At 40.3% G+C, this 20276-nt stretch overlaps 1 protein-coding gene across 1 annotated transcript in view; it reads left to right on the top strand.

Moving 5' to 3' along the window:
* Window positions 1-20276, top strand: part of adam12b (ADAM metallopeptidase domain 12b) — a gene marked incomplete at both ends in the record, with an annotated part of 72565 nt that overhangs the window by 34146 nt on the left and 18143 nt on the right. Inside the window, 7 exons of the mRNA XM_079230119.1 lie at window positions 2351-2427; window positions 3605-3794; window positions 4947-5012; window positions 5767-5838; window positions 6608-6777; window positions 7520-7604; window positions 10970-11118. Of these exons, the coding sequence (XP_079086245.1) occupies window positions 2351-2427; window positions 3605-3794; window positions 4947-5012; window positions 5767-5838; window positions 6608-6777; window positions 7520-7604; window positions 10970-11118 (809 nt within the window). The remainder of the gene's footprint in view (window positions 1-2350; window positions 2428-3604; window positions 3795-4946; window positions 5013-5766; window positions 5839-6607; window positions 6778-7519; window positions 7605-10969; window positions 11119-20276) is intronic.

The raw sequence follows: 20276 nt of genomic DNA, 5'->3' as shown, positions 1-20276 counted from the left end.
AGATGTTTTATTTTTTTTACTTGTAGATGAGGATCAGTATTATGGATCATAATCTATGCTGAATCTAATGCCGGATTGAAAATCGATAGTTGTTGTTTTGATTGTTTCTTTTTCACAGCTGTGTATCTGAAAGCCTCTGGCTGTTGCTGAGCAGGACGTCTATCCTGTGGCCTACTTCATGATAAGCTGTGTTTTATGCGATGTGATTTTCAGCCAACATTGCCATCAGGATCTTTTTTGATGGAATCCCCTTTTAACAGCTGATCTATTCCTGAGTCCTTTTGACTTTCTATTCCATGTGTACGCTAGCTGTGTGAGCAGTGCCTGCTACTCTTGAAAATGAAGAAAGGATTGATGTTTATTTTGAGTACTTATCACAGATGCTCACTGTGGCAATGTGGCCGAGTTGGTTCTCTATTGTACGATAAAGGAATCTTTTACTTTATGAGGTGGAAAGCCGCCATTGGAGAACATGTCTGCGGAGCTTCTAATACCTGTGATTTATGACCTTGAAAACCATTCTCTTTCTTTTTTTTTGACTTACTTAACAGTCTCTTTTGATCTTTTGCGGTTTCATTCAATCACTGTTTAATTGCACAGTGGTGAGGACAATTTGATGCTTACAACTTGGAGGAGAAATGTTTGGTAATTCAGCAACGTCTGACAGGTCTATTTCCCGCAAAGTTATACAAACAGTGTTTTCCATTCTCTCTCACCTTTAATCTTGAGTAGCGAGGATGTCACAGGCATTGCATCAGGCTGTCAAATAGACATACTGTATTGTCTTAGATAAGCTTTATGCAGCTGCAGAATTCCAGTACCTGCTGTCACTGAACTGCAATCATCCATGTGTTAATCAGGGTGCTGTGGAAGGATGTGTGAAGGTAAATGTGCTCTGCCATTGTATGAATTATCTGATAAGACAGAAGAATCCAAATACAATGGCATTGCTGAATCTGCTCTAGCATACAAGTCAACACCGGAGCAGCAACTGTTAATTATTATTCCACTTAAGAGGAAATATAACCAGAAAACTGGATTATAAGGGGTTAATGGAGATGTTTTCCATCTCTGTTCTGCTTTTTGTAGCTTCAGGAAATTTAAAAATGAGTTTATAACTACATATTTCCCCTTTGAATGCGTGCAGCTACTTTCAAAGTCACTGACACATTGAGGATAACGGAAGAAGACAATCACTATCGCTGCCTGTTTTCTTATATGAAAGGTGAACTAATCTAGGTCAAGCATAGCCTAAGCACAAAGCCTTTGTAGCTGCTCTATTTTTGTACTAAATGTAATTAATCTCAATTCCATCCCCACCTGGCTCAGTAACTTGCTCTGTACTGCACAAGAAATCTTACCACAAAGTATTTCCTGCGGCAGTTCAATATTCGAGATGAGAGATGGTCAGCGTAGTGATTAATGACAGTTGATTTCAGAGGACTGGAGTGCTTCCAAACAGTAAATGGAGGTGTGTAATCGCTCTTAACGAGAGTCACTCCCTCTGCTCTCCTTGTGCTCAGACAACAGTCTTTTCACTGTCTGAGGAGCCTTAAATGTTCTTCTACTCGACCACTCTGGCGGAATAATGAATGAAAAACAATTACCACTTTACTGTCACCTTCCCTCTGTGTCAGTTCTCCTGCTTCCCTTTTCAACTGTGTTTGCATTTATTTAACAAAGGATCGGATGAAACACTGTAACAAGCAGCTTTTGTTTTGTCTTTTTTTTAAATATAGTACATATTTAATTATATTATCAAGTGGTTGAAGCTTTCTTTGCATAACATATTTTCATCTCCAGTATGTATTGGCTTTTTTTTTTAAAGGGACATATTATTAAAAAAATCTCCCCTTTTTATCTCTTGTCACATATATTTGAGTACCTGGACCGCCTCCCAATCCACAAACTGCTAAATACGACATCCCAGTCATTTTCTGTGGTTCTAATTGGATCAGAAAACATGTAATTCAACAAGGCATTCAGATGTGCCTCCCCTTCCTGTCACCTGCAGGCTCATTAGAATATACACCGCCACCCATCTGAGTACCTCCACCCACGGCATCAGAACTACCGTTGCAAATTACAAGTGCATCTTATTTTACTAGCGAGCCAATTAGATCAGACTGGGCTTTTCCAAAAGGGGGGCTTAAAGTGACAGGTGCTAAAATATAGTGTTTCAGACAGAGCGTAAATGCAGGTATATTCAGAGAGACCGTTTGAGAAAAATAAAGTGTTTTTGACCAATAAAGCATGTAAAGATGTTCTATTGAAAACCCCAAATTACAAGTTTGAACGTGAAAATGAACATGATATGTCCCTTTTTAAATAATCAATTTACCTCTTATAGAATAACTGCTACTACCATGGGGAAGTGCAGGGGCACCCAGACTCTGATGTCACCCTCAGCACCTGCAGAGGCCTTCGGTAAGAAACATAACCATCATTGTGTATTCAAGCAGCATCTCAGCACTGCCCTTTAAGTGCTATTTGCCACTGCAATGTTTATATTTACTTAAATCACTCTGCACAGCAGCCCATTGCTCTTAAGCCCCTTAAGCTCGCTGTCAGTGAGTTGGTGTGTGACCAACTCACTGGTTGGTGTGTGACTAGGAATAGGAGAAAATGTCACACCTCATTGTCTTTGTCCACAGAGGCTTCCAGTTAATATCGTTTTGGCAGTAATTGGCTTCTTGCTGTTGCTAATGACCAGCCACAATGCCATCTCCTGCTTAATTAGACAGCAAGGAAACATTTTTTGAAACAGAAAGTGTTAAGTTAGACATTTTATCAATGCGATAGCTGACTAATAATGTAGGAATATTAATGATCTGGAAAAGGAGATTTTATTATTTTAATGATAAAGTACATAAAGAAGGCTGATGTGTTTTATTACTGAACTACTTTGTGAATTTTATAGAGCTTTTGTGCAGAAAGCCATTATGAGTTATATAGCTCACAGGGCTATTATTTTTTATTTTATTTTTTATTTTATTTTGCAGGGACAATGCACACTAATCAACAGTAAAACTGTAAGTGAGCCAGAGTTAGCCAGAGAGGCTAATTTTCATCTGCTGTCCCTGGCCAGATTTTTTTGATGGCAGCCTGAAATTACAAAATACCAATAACATAATGCAACTAAGATTCGTCGATAGACAGACAGTAACATATAGAAAAAACTAATTTACATCAAAGCAAAAGGTGTACCTACAGTATATGCACATATAAAACACTGGAGGCACATACAATACATCAACACTAAACCAGACAAATGCACATGTACGCCAAACAAGCAGGCAGGACAGACGGTACATTAATGGTTGCACACCTGATTGGCAACAAGCCATTCCTTAAGGATGTGTATGTTTGAATGTTTTGTACGTTTATTTTGTGCGTATGTGTGATGGAAGAGCATTCCACGAGTTTGCTGAATTCACAGAAAATGCAGATTTGCTAAAAGAGCTTGACTTCAGTAAAAGTAGGGAAAAAAGTGCTACCTCAATTGTAACATATTCCATTAGAGTGAGCCACATTCATTCAAATTGTGGGTTTGGGTGATTGGTTAAGTTATGAGGTTTTCAGACTTGCACTGCTGTCTCTGCAGAGGCTTCATTGCGGTTGAAAACAAGACATTTATCATTGAGCCGGCGTCTGGACATGACAACGGTGCCCACTTCATCTACCGAGTGGAAGAACTCACACTGACCCCAGGAGCCTGCGGCCACGGCTTCAACATGTCTTCTGTTGCCCCTGAAGACCACATCAAAAGCCCCTTTCAATCCTTCCACACAAGGGTGAGATTAGTATTACATTTTTTTATATTGCAAAGGTTGTATTTTGGGATATCACAGTCCAAACTATCATTAACTTGAGCATTTTTTTTTTTTAATGTATTTAATTCAAATATTTTTGAAGGGTAAGACTAACATTCACTTGATGAAAGATAAATGGGAGTTTGACCAAAGATCAGCAAAATGGCAAGCAAATCAGTTTGGATAAGTTCCCAGTGGGTGTTGCCATGAGCTTGACACATTTTATCTTTACTTAAAGCCCAAAATTGAGGGACCATGCAGGTTTGGCCAAGGATTTTGCATGGAGCAGGTGCAGCATCCATCTGCCACAATTCCCAAGCATTAAAAACTCCATTTGAGTCAGGAAGTGAAACCTACCAATATACAGCACTTAATGACCCCTGAGTAATATCTGGAAGTTGCAATTTTAGAAGAGCATCAGTTCTGCCTTAGCAGACGGGTTATTTGTGCTAAAAGATCAATGAATAATGGCTGTACGACCCGCCTTGCTTTGTGTAATGTCCTGACTTTTTAATGCTGTACAATGCATAAGGGAAACAAGATAAACATGCTGGTAGCTTGGGAAACTTGCCTTTTTATTCACTTTCTTGCCAAGAGTTACATTTGAAGATAACCTTTCATATCTGTAGGATAAATATGAATTTACAGCTGACAATCAATTGGCTATTTCCAAAAGTAAGCACATCTAAAGTTCAACAAAAAAATGTTAAGTCTTGTTGTTTCTTTTCAATTAGTACAAAAACTGGAGTGTAAGAAGTTATGGTTTATCTTAGCTATTAATGTAGGCCCACATTAAGCGAGAGTACATCAACTGTAGGGTGACCGTGGAGCAGTGGTGAGCAGGGATTGTTCTCCAATCAGAGGATCGGCGGTTCGATTCCTGGCTCCGCTAGCCCGTGTCCTTGAGCAAGACACTCAACCCTAAATTACTCCCGTAGCTGCGCGTACGGTGTATGAATGTTAGATGGTCCTGATATGGCACCTTGCATGTTACTGTGCTATTTTTCAGTGCTTGAAATAGTACCCAAATATTAAAGCGGAAGAAGTAAACAAAAGTCCTTGGAAAAACTGTTTTTTTTTTTTAACAAATCTCAAAATATTTCTAACATGCAGCATTTCTTTTTCTTTTTTCAGCATAAAAGGCATGCTGAGAAGACAACCAAGTATGTTGAGCTGATCATTGTTGCAGACAACAGAGAGGTAATGCAACATTCCCCCGTAGAGTGTTTAAACAACAGAAAACTGCACACTGAATGCACTGCAACCCTTCATGTTATAAGCAGAAGAACATCCGGGTACGTTGTAGTAACTGTAGAGCAGGTCGCACTGGGGCTGCTGATCTTGGTCAGTATGCAACAAGCAGTGTGGTCTTGTGGCAGAAGCTCTGTTTTGACAGGAAGTGCTGAACAATTCCCCAGCAGACCAGACAGGAAACCGGAAAAAGCCGTGTGGATACAGAAGAGTCTCCCATAAGTACTGTCAAGCTCATTGTGGGGCTTCCTCTTGGCGGGGCCTCTGCTAATGCCCCCAACCTGAATGGAAAGCAAGGAAATAAAGGAAATAAAGGATAGGGGATGTAGTATGTTGATCGGCTTGGATTTGAAGTCCAGCACCAACGCAAGTGGATTCACAGTAGGGTGGAATTAGTAAGTCTGACTTTGCTGCAGTTTGGATCAAAGGCTTTGCAGGCTGTCAGGTCTGCCAATATACATCCTCCCCGCGGCCTTGCCATTTGTCTCTCTAACACCAGGAGATTTTTCTAGATCCAGATGGTCACAGCTTGACAAGCTGTCTAACACTCAGTAAAACATATTGCCTTTGTAAGTGTCCTGTGTTCTTTCATGCTTTTTAGTTCTGAAAATGACTGTACCTACGGTGTCATTCATTTTCTCAACAGCACGACTACTTCTGAGTGTAAATGCTCCCATTTGATTCTACATTTTTGTTTTTCCAGTTTCAGAAACAAGGCAGAGACGTGGAGAAGGTGAAACAGAGATTGGCAGAGATAGCCAATTACGTGGACAAGGTAAAGCAACCTCTCCCCTTTGCAAAGAAGGGATAAATCACTTTTTTTAAATATAAATATTACTGGCAGCAGAGATTAATGGGATTACTGTGTGATATATTAATATCCTACTAAAACAGCTGCTTTTAGTCTGTCCAGAACCTCTTCTAGCTGTGGATTTATTGCAAGCAGATACAGTGAGCAGATGGATTTACTTAGAGGAAGCATAGATAGAGATATGAAAAAGACATGCACTGATGGTGTGAAAAACATTAAAAGAGACGCTCTCATTAATGCATACAGGAACTCTTAATAGAGACATGGATGTATTATAAGAGCTGGATACCAGACCCCAAGATAGCGCCTATTCAATCCAATTGCTCGCCTGCCACATACGGCAAAATGTTTTCTAGTGTTTCTTCCGCTGGCCCCACCAGAGAGTTCCCGCTCAGCCCATAGACTTTAATTTGTGATGACATCACATATTTGTTTGTTTTTCGGCTCAAGGAAAGTTTTATAAATATAAGACCTCTATGGATCGAAAATCCATAATAGGAAGAGTTGTTTGCATTTGGAGGAAATGTGGTGCGTATCCAGTTCTTGCTGTACATCCATGACTGCCATATTCATATGAAATTAAAAGTGTCTCACACATCTTTTAAAAGTCTTTAATCATAACTTTTATATATATATATATATATATATATATATATATATATATTATCATATAGCCTAAACTCTATAGATCCCCTAGCCTTTCTATCCACACTGACTCCCTGCTTATCAACAGTTCTACAGGGCCCTGAACATCCGGGTGGCTCTGGTGGGTCTGGAGGTGTGGAGTGACTCTGATAAATGTCCCATCACCCAGGATCCCTTCTCCACCCTGCACGAGTTCCTAGATTGGAGGAAAGTCAAACTGCTGCCCCAGAAACCTCACGACAATGCTCAATTAATAAGGTGGATATTCAGCCCAGAAATGTTATTGGTACAACCGACTACTGACCCTTAAAGAGCCATGAGCTACTATATAATTTATAATTCACATTAGTGATGATCATTACCCAGAAGATACCATTCAGTTCACTCTGATTTCCTGCCCTGTCAGCCATGGTCTCCCATTAATTTCACTGTTTTTGCAGGTTGATTTTTGTAGCACACTGGAATTAACTAGACTATATTGTTACCTGGAGGCTTATTTATTATTTATTTGGATCCCCAGTAGCTGTCATCTTTGCAACAACTACACTTCCTGGGGTCCATATTAGAATTCACAGTCCAATCAACAAATGTTAGCACTTACACCGCAAATAAACACCCTTGCATGATTATATATCAAACCAAGCATTTGACAACAAAAAGATAATAATGATAATACATTCATTACTCAAAGATCTTATATTGTATATTACTGTTACAGAGTGCATTGGCCTTTGGTTGAGGTAGCATTATTAAACCTCTTGTTTGATAACTGTGGACACTTCCAGTATATAGTGTTTTTAAGTGTATATAATATTACGGTTATTTTTAAACTATTGTATTTCCAAACATCTGAACCAGGTCGGAAATTAGTGTAAACTTGATTGGAAAACCAGCTTCAACAATAAATTCAAACTACGTGGGTGACAAGCTAAAAAGTGCTCAACAGCTGGTATAGTCCTTTAGATCTGAGCACTTTCCACCCTACTTCTGTCCTTTGCAGCGGGGTTTACTTCCAGGGCACCACCATTGGCATGGCGCCCATAATGAGCATGTGCACTGCTGAGCAGTCCGGAGGCATTGTCATGGTGAGTATAACATACTCTTGCTGCTCCCACCCTCCTCTTCCCCGATGTAGCCAGATTGTATCAGTGTAGACATTGTTCAGATTCAGCAGGCTAACACAATCCAGATACAAAAGGTGTTTGCTGACGGGAAGTTCATGCTTTTAAACATAATAATATTTGTGCTGGCATTCCCTCAACATTCATGGTCTCATCATGGTGGGGCTCAGAGGTAAATCAAAGGCCACATCGTTTGAACAGAATCACATTTACATTTTGATTACATGTGATAAATTGTTTATACCAGCTCTTACAGAGCCCACATCTTATTTTTTTTTACAATCAACAGTGCATCACCCCTAGTACACACAATTATTGTACGTCATAAATTAGCTGCCTCTGCCTGATGTAGCACTTGATACCCATGCCAAATCACAAAGTGTCTATCAGCCCAATGCCATTACGCCAGCCCCATATGTGTATCCCCCATTAATAGATGTGTTTTCTGCTAGCCACGGCTGTGGAGAGGCATCTCCAGATGTTTGTCTTCCCCATAACTTACAGATAGCAGATGGTTTGGCCCCAGATTAAAGGGCCATGTAACCAGTTAGAGGGCAGCCAGATGAGATGAACCATTTCTCAAACCATACACGACCATGTGTTAATCAGCCTCAACCCTTTATTTGGTCCACATGTTCTTTCAGTGTAAAACATCATAATGATACTTATGTTGCCATCAAACTCACATGAGTCTATATATGGGAACGGTTCGGTTTAAACCTTTACAGCGAGCAATATCCCCCTTTTTATATGGCACTCTGTAGGGAGTTACTTTCTCACTGGAAAAGATATCAGAAAGACGAACTGAGCATCTCTTGTAACCAACGCTATCAAATGCTCACGATCACAACAATGTCTTATAGCTGCTTCAAATAAATGGCTTCGAAGAGTTTCATCCATTTCTGCTGACTCTGATGTAACTTTTTTTTATTATGTGAGGAAGCACTCAACTATAAATTGCACACACACACACACACACACGGAGACACACACACAAACAGAGTTTTTTCACATCCTTCTTGTTAAGGCGGGGTGCATCTCCCCTCGATGCTGCTCTGTAATCAGAGTAGAAAATAACTTGACTTCCCCTCAAGTTTGACATATGACCCAGTTTTCAAAGGAAGCAATGTGATTTTCTCATGTACACTTTCCATGTAGAACAACATTTGAATACTCCAGTGAGATATACTGAAGCTACGTTGGAGAGAGGTGACCAGGTTTGAAATGCTGAATCATGCACATTATTGAGAGTGTAGCATATAAACAACAAGCCACCAGTTATATAGCATTCATCTGCCGTAAGGCTGAAAGATGCTTTTCTGGGCTGCAGTACACGGCGGCTACTCACAGCCACAGACGTTTGCGTATAGATTAATATAACAGGCAGTAGCTTCATATGCACCATGCATACAAGAGATTATCCTTCTTCTGATCTTACTCTCTGCCAGAAAGTAAAGAAGTAAAATGTCGCAAAATGTCAATGTCACAAAGAAAGATAAGAATATCTGTCCGATATAAATGAGAGAAATGTATGCAACATCACAAGTAAAAAGATAAAGAAATGTATAGTTCAGTGTGTTGAACTGTGTTACCACCGTTACGTATTACACAAACACCTCATTTTAACACCTCATTTTAACACCTCATTTTGTATTCATTTAATTACAATTTGCTCTGAATAATTGAGTCAAACAGCGGTATCCTGTATGTGGTTCTACACAATTGCGTCTGTAAATTGCATTTACAGACGTGCATGCGTTTGTGTGTGCGTGTGTGTGGCGTGTGTTTGTGCGATTGAGCAAGACAGACATATTAATTATTATTCTCATATTTGTCAAATATATATTTGTATTTGATTCATACTAGAGTTAGTTTGATTTTATCTATCAGTGATATGCTATTCAGTACAGCTATGCGTTGTAAACAAAATTGAGAGAGAGAGAGAGAAAGAGAGAGAGAGAGATTAAGTAATCAACAAATTATATCCGTTGTCCAACTTTTGTTTATGTCATCTCCAACATATGATGTGGAGATGTGATCCTCCGTTGTTAATATGTTGTTGGACATAGTGTCTCAGAACATATCTATTGAACACTGAAAGCTAAATTAAAATAGACTTTGTGTATCGTGCATTATTGTAGATTATAAATATGCTCTCGTTGTAATTAATTACACAGCATTTGGAGTGTCATTATGTGCTTTACTTTGTTGCACATTTACTTCTTGTTTTTTTTCCTTCTCACATTCCTGTAGTAATGTAGAGTTGTGGAAACCATCATCTCTTCTCTTAGTGGATGTGTTGGTCAACTCCAAAACCACCAACACAAAAACTCATTTCTGTTGCTTTTTTATTATTATTCTGAAACACTGACGCTGTCCCAATTGGACCCAAATGCAGACAAAACAGGTCAACAGGACCAGTTCAGTGGTTTAATGGAAGTTGATCTACTATGTGTTCAAATACCCACACTGCCCTTCTATTAGTATGCCAGAAAAATATTTAGTATATCCCAATACATTATACAGGACTACATTGACTTCCTTTCTCAATCACCCTTCAAACTCCTCCGTCTCTATCTGCCTCCCAACCCGCCTGTTTAAAAAATTCCACATCTCCCTCGTCATTCTCCATCTCTGGCCTTGTGAAGGGCGGTTTTCTCACTTATCAATGCAGCAGCGAGTCATAGGGAGCTGGGTTTGTGGAGCCCACTGCAGTTGCTGTCTCTCCTGGCAGGTCTGCAGGGGTAATGGAATGGCAGATGAATTCAGGCCTCCATGAGGAGAATAAGTAATAGAAGAATGATGAGGTGGCAGATTGGACAGTTACCCAACTGTTCTGGGAATCCGATGCTTAAAAATGGTCTTCTTTGAATTTAGCTTCTTCTCTTCTCTTCTATATCTTTTTTTTGTGGATAACAGCGCACTTCAGTATGACTTGGCTCAAAGCTTACTCAACTAACAAGAGGTGCAAAATTAATTATTTTCAAATGACATTTTATGGAAATTGCAACATGACCTACTGCAATTATCAAATCTCGGGAGCCACATATCTGTTATAAAAATACCATTTAAAATGAAATATTGTCATGCACCACAGATGTCTTGTCCTACACATCATGTTCTCTAGACTTAAGAAAACAGCTTTGTACGAATACCTGCAAAAATCATGTCATAATTGAGAGTAACGGTGTCAATTGCAATATCAGTCAAAACAATCATCTTCAGCCTTGCAAGTAACTTTGATTGCATTTTTGATTGACTCAAACATATAAGACGACAGATAACTAACGTGTTCTGGTGTGTCCCGTTGTCTCGTTGCCCCGCTGCAGGATCACTCTGAGAACCCACTGGGGGCAGCAGTGACTTTGGCCCACGAGCTCGGACACAATTTTGGGATGAACCACGACACCCCGGAGCGCGGCTGTGGCTGCAGGATGACCGTTGATCGTGGAGGCTGCATCATGACGCCGTCCACAGGGTGAGATTCTGCTGCTCTTATTCATGCAAACCGGTATCCATGTCGAGATTACAAGCTTCACGATTTAGTAGACGAATGTGACACAAGTGTTTATACTGCTGGACTGGTTGAGGCAGCTGTCATTTAAATAATTACTGTGTGTTGGTTCTTGTTTTAGTATTTTACCACGAGAGTATATATGTTTTCATATTAGGCTGACTTGATTTATTATTTAAAAACATTAGCTCAAAGATAGGTCTAAAATCAGGGCTTTGGGCTGTTTGGCTCTGTTGTGGGTGCAATGATATAGAGCTGTGAAACAATTACCCTTTAAAACGCTTGTTTCACATAGCTAAGAGATAAAACATGCTGTCAGTGTAACTTTTCTTCATGAATTAGGACGTCTCTTTCACTCAAACAGTCAAAAAAGACAGCTCCACAGGTTGGATCATTTTCATCTGTGCATGAAGCTCCATGTGTAGTTGTACGAGAGGAGGCTCAAACACAGACACACACAGTTTGGCCTGAGACTAAAGCAGCTGCTCTAGCATTCTGCTCATGTTGCCTGGGATGCTGAGATAACACTGCTTCAGCAAGTGATGGACTCTGTGACTGTTGGTAAACAGCAAGCTGATAAGACGAACCCAGAGCGCAATACCAGATTTCACTTCTGGTCCAGTGCCAGTCGGGTTTGTCTGATGATGGATCCTGCGAGCCACAGATGAATGTGGTCGGGGGAAGATTCCACAGCACCGCGAGGAAGACAAAGACTGTCGGCTGAAAGACGCAGTTTGCTTTTGTTGTTCAAACATTTTATTCAGTTTTCAAAATACAAATCAAAGAAACTGCTCACACAGACCCACCCACCACAAACAAACCAACATCAACCATAGCTTACATCTGTCTCGCACATTAATGATCTCACTGGGGTTAAATCGATGATTTGTCCTTTGTGGATGAGCCAAGAATATTTATGATGGAGGAGCTACAGCTAGATCGATGAATCGTCCAGGGATCTGTTTTAAGATTGTCTATGTATGTTATGCGTTTTAAATAACTATCGGAGGATGAATATGTGTGGACGAAAGACACATAAACAAGAGAGGAAACAGTTAAGGCTCAATATATAGAAATGTAGAAACGGGTAAATATAGTTGTCTATTTTGTATTACATTAAAAATAATCTTAAATCTTAAAAGAGTAGCTTGATTTAGAATAATGAGCAGATGCATCACATCAGTGAAAAGTCCCTGTGGGTTTTACTGGCACTGGTTTTGGCAAAACACTGACTAAAAGTAGTCTTTAACCATTTTCATAAATCAGCAGAGAGACACAGTAGAAGAAAACCACAGGTAGCTTGTGAGTTCCTCCTTCAAAAATGGCACAAACCCAGAACAAAAAACACATAAATAATGTAACTATCTACGTACAAGAATTGTCCCAGACAAACTGGAATGACCTTTTACAGTACAAGTAGAACATGGGGAGGGTCTGTCAAGAACTGTGCTTGTTGTTGAAGCCGCTGGCAACTGTGAGCTCATCCTGCTGTACTCATGTTATAATATAATTTTTTTTCTGAGAAGCAGCACCACTGGATTTATGCAGTGTAGTATTTACATATGCACTCTGCATCCTGACATGACGACTTTGCTTGAGCTCATCACCGGCCAAAGATATCTAAATGATGTCATGCAGAACTACATGGTCTAAATAGATGAAAAATGGATCACGTTGTTATGGAGTTCTTCACTTTTTACTGCATTGTCTGCTATATAATTATGAGATCAGACACATATTAGTTGAGAGAGGTCATTAGTGACCTTTCATTCTGAAACTTGCTCCACCATAATAAATGAGATAATACGCAGCGGTAAACGCTGACATTTTGATTGGCAATTTTCTCTGATTATTTTAACTGTGCATTGCCCATTGCTTACTGCAGTCTGTATGCTTGTATTCAGGTACACTAAAGATGATTAATGGAGCTCACTGATTTATGGTGGTGTTGATCAGTCAAACAATCCTTGTCAAGTCAATTTAAACTGACTTTTGGCTTTGGATAAGGGAAAAAAATCTCTAGAATGTAAACATATATGAAGAATATGGATCTGGGGAGATGTAAAGCAGCTTTCAGGTGCCACCAACCAGATAGAAGATACTAAATACTGAGGTGAGATGAACACAATGAAAACTCGAAGATTATACAGTCACAAGATTCAGAGTGACCAGTTCATTGCAACAATCAGTTGTTTTTAATGAATATATATAATATGAAAGTGGTTGCTCATATTGACAAACTGACGATTCATCACCTAACTGCTAACTAACTTAGCAGTTCCCCTCAGCATTTCATTTCATAACATTGTAACAGTGTTAACCAGCCATTTATTTTTCATTTGTTGTCCTTTGATAAAGCTTTGAACAGTGAATCCACAGACCATTCATGTCTTTCAGCTCATTGTTTCGGTTTTATGGTCCATAACTTTACTGTTTTGATTGGTCTTTCAAGCAGCCCCAAAAAAAATCAATTGATACTACTTTAAACTCATACACCTCGCTGCTCCTTTCTTTGTTCTGACATTTGATATTAAGGGTAAGATATCAACTGTGTTGTCTCTAGACAGTGTAGTTATCTAGATGATATCAGTCAAACGATGAGCCATGGAGCTCACAGTTTGGAGCTCACAGTTTGTCATGGTAAACATTTTCTGAGCCAGCTTAAAAGATGAAAATTATGACTTTACCCAAGTTGAAGCTTGACTTATCTCCCAAAATGAATTTCCTGAACTATTGGCCCGAATTGACAGTTTCCTGTTCACAAAACCAATAATTTCATAAACCAATCTAGAACTCATTTCCCCCATTACAGATCTGGTTTATTTTTTATATATATATATTTTATATATACACATACATGCATATTTATATATTAGCATCTTCCCTTGACCCTCAGCACAGATGCCTTCAGAATGTTAAACACATTGTTGTAAAGGGGTGTAGCTCCTTTGACTGTGTGTTTGGAATATTCCCAGTTTAGACTTGCTAATGGAGGAGAGGACAGGCTGCATCTAAATGACGTGATTATCAGTGACGCTGCCAGCTGCAATCAGAGCCAGGGTGCACAGAGGATGAGAGGTGCTTTATGCCTGGATGGACAGGCAGAGCGAGGAAGCGGTGGTTTTATTTGTCTTTTATCTCCCTCAGTGGTAGAGAGAAGGAATAGAAACACAAAGAGAGATAGAGTTGGGATTGAGAGACAAAGAAGAGAAAGATGACAATGAAGGAATTGTTTAGGTACACATGAGCGGTGAAGTCTGGCCACGAGAGATTTCATGACAATGATTGGAAATTTGAGGCACAGAGGCAAGGGACAAGGTTGGATGTTTGGAAGTAGGGATTACTTTTAGAAGTTGAGCGAAGAGTTGCATCATATGATCGTGGGCAGAGAGCTCAAAAGGACTTTCCTGTGTCTGTATGTGTTACTGGGAAGAAAAGGTGAAGCCCAGCGGGGAGCTGTGGCTGGACTTTGAGGCCAAGAGGGGAATTTTTTTTGTCAACAGAGTATGAAATGGCGTGTGAGTCTTGTTATTTTCCTGTCGAAATGGCAGAGTGCAAGTGAAGTGAAAAGGTACAACATGTCATTATCTGAAGACATTCTGCTGAGAAGGAGTGGGAGAAAAACTAGTTATCTTGCTGGCGTGTGAACGTTTGCAGTAAATTCCGCTTGTGTTTTGCTTTTCATCCTAATATTTAAGCACCAGAGGCTCCTGCCAGTGTTGCAGCCTAACATTTACCTAAAGGTCAGACATGTCTCTCCTGCTTAGCTTGGACTAAATGCATGTCAGTCTCTAGAGCAGCTTAGAGAGCAGAAGAGACAGCTTGATGTCAGTCAGAGAGCCTACAAATAGAAAAGCCCTCCATAGCCCTCATGTGACCAATGCATCGACGGTTCTGTCCTCGTCTGAAACCATTGGCCTCACGTTCTGAGATAATCAAACTGACAGGAATCATTTGCACGGCACATATGGCTTTAGATCCAGGAAAAGCTGCCCGGTGCACAGCGGGCTGTTTCTCTGCATCTCGGTACAGTGTAAGGGCTCGGGCAGATGTTTTTACCGGAAAGCCTGCATGGCCAATTGGTGGTGTAGTGTTTGAAAGGTGTGGGCATTTTGGAGACAGATTGTCTCAGACAGATGCCATTGAGTTGCATTGTCGGAAATGTAGGATTCAGTGTTTTTGGATCTTAACCCATACAAGGGGAAAAAACGACATGTTGTTGTTTTGATTGTGATGTTGGTGTAGATCATCTGCTCAATTAAGCATAGTGAAAAAGACTGATAAGTGTAAGGAAGGAACTCTGCTCTGCAGTAGAGGCACTCATATGTGCACGTGTGCCTGTAAATAAATTGTTAGAAGCGTTGTTAGCAGCCAGGCTCACTTTGTGCTAACCTGAGCAGATGGTGTGTTCTAAAGCTTTCCTCTTTCTTATGCATATGTTTTGTTGAACTTCTTACTTTTTTATTTATGGTTCCTGCCTACAGTTTTACTTTCTTTAACCTCCCATTTATAGTTTTCCAAAGTATATTTACTGTCCATTATATGAGAATGAAGGAATGTATAGGCTCTATTACTACAGTAAGTATGTCCCTGTTTTGTTTATTATGTGTTGACACGATCACGCATGTATGTATGACGCAATACTCATTCCTGCCAGTGGTTTTACACTATTTAACTGACCTGAAGATGGCGGTAATGTGCCAAGATATGTAGCAATACGCCAAAGAGAGGGAAGCAAGAAGCCTGCAAGCTAGGAAACGTGGATGAAAATAATACTGCAGAGAACGTTGGATGTTTTCCTCTGTTTCTGTGATTTGGTACCTACACTAACTGAGTCTATTGCTTGTCAGTGAGATAGCACCAAACATTTTCCTCTGATAGGATGACTGTGGCTCACTGGTTAGCATGCCCGTCTTTCAATCAGAGAATTGGTGGTTCGAGCCCCGGCTCTGCTAGTCCATGTCGATGTTTCCTTGAGCAAGACACTTAACCCCGAATTGCTCACCTGTGGTGTGAAAATAGAGAAAAAAATGTAAGTTGCTTTGGATAAAAGCTTCAGCTTATTGTTGTATCACAGATATATAATATGGCTGGAAGATATTGATGAGATTATCATTGTCTACAGTGTGAATGACATATTTGCCTTTCAAACATTACCGACAGACAGAAAGGAGCTGACTGAATGGAACTTTTATGCACAGACAAATTAGTTCCACCCCAGCAAACTACACCTGGAGAGGGTGCAGGGCTTTATGCTAATATTATCTTGGGAAACTTACACTCTCTGCTCTGCTAATTTCCTGAACAGTAGAGCAGCCGTGTGGCCTCAGCTGTGATATTACAGACCTTTGTCTATTGCAGACTGAGCTCTGATGCTGATTTATCAAAAACTGTGACTTCTTTTTCTGGTGGTGTACAGTAGAACGTAGTTGTTGACGTTTAGCCTTTTAATTCCTTTCGACTGAAATATTGCTTTTAAATACAGAATTGCAATCAATTAGCTGAAGATACACAATTTAACTGCATACAAACCAAAAACAATAAAGACCCTGATAACCATTCTTTCCAATCTCATGTTTACTATGAGTGATGGGGGTCCTACATGACAACAGCATTTTCTGCCAAGGTTAAAACAGTTTTGATAGTTTTATGATGTATTACAGTCCACCAACAAGCCAATGCCCGGTTGCATTGCTCATTGCACTCAAACATTCTCCATTCTTCCATAGTCAGCGTCTGCATCATAAACTAAGTGAACAGTAATTTAATGTTGTCTTTTCCTGTTCATATAAACTAATTCCCGTCCTCCCCATGAAAGCCCCAGACATTCAGCCGATGGCACAGAAACAGTTAGAAAGCATTTGGTAATTGGTAAATGGACTTTTACTTGTATTGTGCTTTTCTAGTCTTCCGACCACTCTGGGCTTTTTAACACTGTCATCATTCACCCTTTCACACACTGATGGCAGGGGCTTCCATGCAAGGTGCCACAACAGACACGCATCCATTGGATCTTGCCACTGTCAATCAGCACACAGCCTGTGGAAGCAATTTAGGGTTAAGTGTCTTGCCCAAGGACATTGACATGGACTAGTGGAGCCGCGGATCAAACCGCCTGTCCCCTGATTGTAGGACGACCCTGCTCTGCCACTGAGCCACCGTTTGTGCATTTGTGCCCATCAGTGTCGGAACAGTAAGCTCCTTCGGTGTGTCTGCTCATTGTCATAAAGAACTGAAACAGGCAGCGGGTGACTTCGAAGCAAGGCAGCATCCCTGGACACCACGTGAGGCGGACACTGCATCTGTTACCAGGATGACGTGGGCACCTGTTTCCTGGAGGACAAATTAGCGGTGCAGCTCATTTATCAAAGCTATATTCATACACAGTCACTGGTCACATTGGACATCAGTTAAAGAAAGCTAATTTAGATTTAAATTAGAATGAAGTCTTGCCTCCCGCCATAGCTCTTTGAGGTTCCCTCTGCTACAAATAGTCAAGCATATAAATGACAGAGCACATCTTAATGGCTCACTTGTAAAGAGCTTTGTTGAATTGGTTTAAAATGTAATTTAACTGATTCAAAGTCCAATCAGTAATATTGCATAACTTTTTCATTTTTGGGAGTCAGCTTTACTCAACTTTGGCATTTACTCGCATATTGTTCTCATTTTACATCATGAAACATAAAAGAGGGCTGTACAATGTATCTGTGATAGTGAACCATATGTTCACTTGGAAAGGTTGACCCTGAGCCCTGTTTTTGGTTTATGCTGAAAGTGTTTTAGGAGATAAATCATTCAAATGTCTGCAAAAGGGAGTTAACCCAAAGCAAAGGCGTCTACATAGCAATGAATCTCTGTGTCCATTGTGTCTATTGGATGTTGTTAATACTTTCCATGTGGGTCTAATTAGGTGCAAAAAAACCTGATTTTCCTCAGTGACTATGTCTCCAACTGACAACCGTCCCAACGTTGACCATTAACGCCGGTTTATTAAGAACAGATTTAGTTTACCCCTCGTAGACATTCCAGCCCCTCATGCAGATCTTAAAGCATGCCTGTGTTTTGTTATCAGCGGCAGCCAGTGCTATTTTCAAGAGACTCGTTTGATCTGTATAGTCTGTTTATCCTTGATTGTGTGCTTGAGTCTCCACGCAGAGGGCAGCAATGTTCTTTTTCTCTGTGTGGGTTATGGTGGTAGACTCTAACAAATGGATTATGGGAGCAGAAGTGGACAGGCAGAAACAGGTAGATTGGCTTTTGGTCAATGAGAGATGAAAGCAGCCGACACTCAAAGGTGGACAGTCTGAGTGAAGTGGACGCAACAGTTTCACCCAAGGGTCGCTGTTAGAAGAGGATGTTTTTTTGTGTTCCATGTTCTCTGGAAATCTGTGTTCTCTTGGACAAAAAAAAAGTAGATTTATTTCCCATTGAATGCTTCCATAGTTATGTCCAGTCACTACAGTCAGCGTCACTATAGTCAACTAACGGCAGTGAAATATGCAGTTACAGCAGCCAAATCCCCCTTCAGCAAAAACAAGGCACCACACCTTCATCTCTGTCCAATGCCAAAAACATATTCTGTGTAATGTTGAATTTTCACAAATGTGCCCCGCCAAGCAGCAAGCTTCGCAAACCGTCTCCATGCCTTGTTGCGTTTGAAGACCCCAGTCAGTCTATTGCTGCATAAGTACATATATTTCCATCTGATGTCATGCAAGTATTCAATACCAGCTGCGTGACTGTATGCCATGTCTGGCAATCTTCTCTGATAGCCATTGCTCCCTGCCAACCCACGTCCTCCACGTCCTCTTTTTGAAGCTATGCTATGTCCCATTGTGACTGTGTGAGCTAAAGCCTGCGTTTCTGTGTCAGATCTTTTGCGAGGCTGCTCTTGTTTGTTAGCTGGCATGAGGCACCAGATCGAGGGTTGGTTATCTTACTTTAGTACACTGTGTTGTAGTTCTGTATGTCCTGGGACTTATGTATGTTTAGAGGCCTTAGAGGAGGTTAAGACTAGAAAAGCGCTATACAAGTACAGCTCCATTTACATAGAAGCAGGACATTCAGACTGAAAGGAACACAAAACAACTGCAAACAAAGGCTTCACATCACTTTGAAGCAATTGTGCGTCTCTTCTTCACTTTGTGGTTGTTTTGGTTCAGCAATCAATGATTTTGTTCCTCCTTTCTGTTTGTTTGTGGTTCATTTTAGAATGTTTTTAGCCGTTTTGTGCTTATTTTTATTGTTTTCAGGCCTCTTCCTGGTTGTTTAGGGGCCTGCGGCACCCTTCTGGCCCCACATCTAGTAAAGCAACAACATAGCTGCCATTGGCTTAGTGCATGATTTCATTCTTTCCTTTTTCTATGCTGAGATGGTTTTCCATCCTTTTATCCATGCCTCATTTTCTTTTGTTCTGTGAATCCCCCCCTCCCCCCCTCCCCCCCACTGTATAATTCTGTTTCTTTCTCCTACTTACTTATTATTTTTGTTATTACTCGCCATCTCTCTCTTCCTATTTATTTCTGGTCCTTGGTTCCTCCTCGACTCTTAGAAGGAGCAGGAGCACCATTCCCCCAGGCTTCACAGCTGTTAAAGGCATATCACACAGCTTCATCTTTAAAGTCATAACATTTTCTCGTTTTCAATACAAAATCCAATTTCTTTCCTCACTAAATTAGACATTAGTCAGCCCTTCAGGTATGTGATACCGGGAGAGAAATTAATGTGTTAGAAATGATGTGGTTTTTGGTCTATCAAGGTTTCACGTACACACAAGTCATCCACATTCAACATACCCCTCCTCACACTTTTCCCTCCAGTCATTCACTTAAAATTGTCTGGATATGCCTCTTGAAAATGTAGCTGCCAGAGAAAATGGTTCTCTCAACTTTTGATGGCCGTTAATGTATCGAGTGGGATTGAAAATCTATTGACCTGGAGCTCATGCAGTACACTGTTAGTAGACCATTATATTTGTGTGAAAATGCCTCTTCAATGAGGAAATTGAACAAAGCTTCCACTGAAAGCCTTGTCCGTGTTCAGGCTAAGCAGAATTGAATTGAGTCCCATTTTCTCCAGATCCTTTTAGTTTCTGAAAAGTAAAAGGACACACAGTGTAG

The sequence above is a fragment of the Taurulus bubalis genome, assembly GCF_910589615.1.
Source record: "Taurulus bubalis genome assembly, chromosome: 14".
In the NCBI taxonomy this organism is placed as follows: Eukaryota; Metazoa; Chordata; class Actinopteri; order Perciformes; family Cottidae; genus Taurulus; species Taurulus bubalis.
This window is presented reverse-complemented; position numbering and strand designations above follow the sequence as displayed.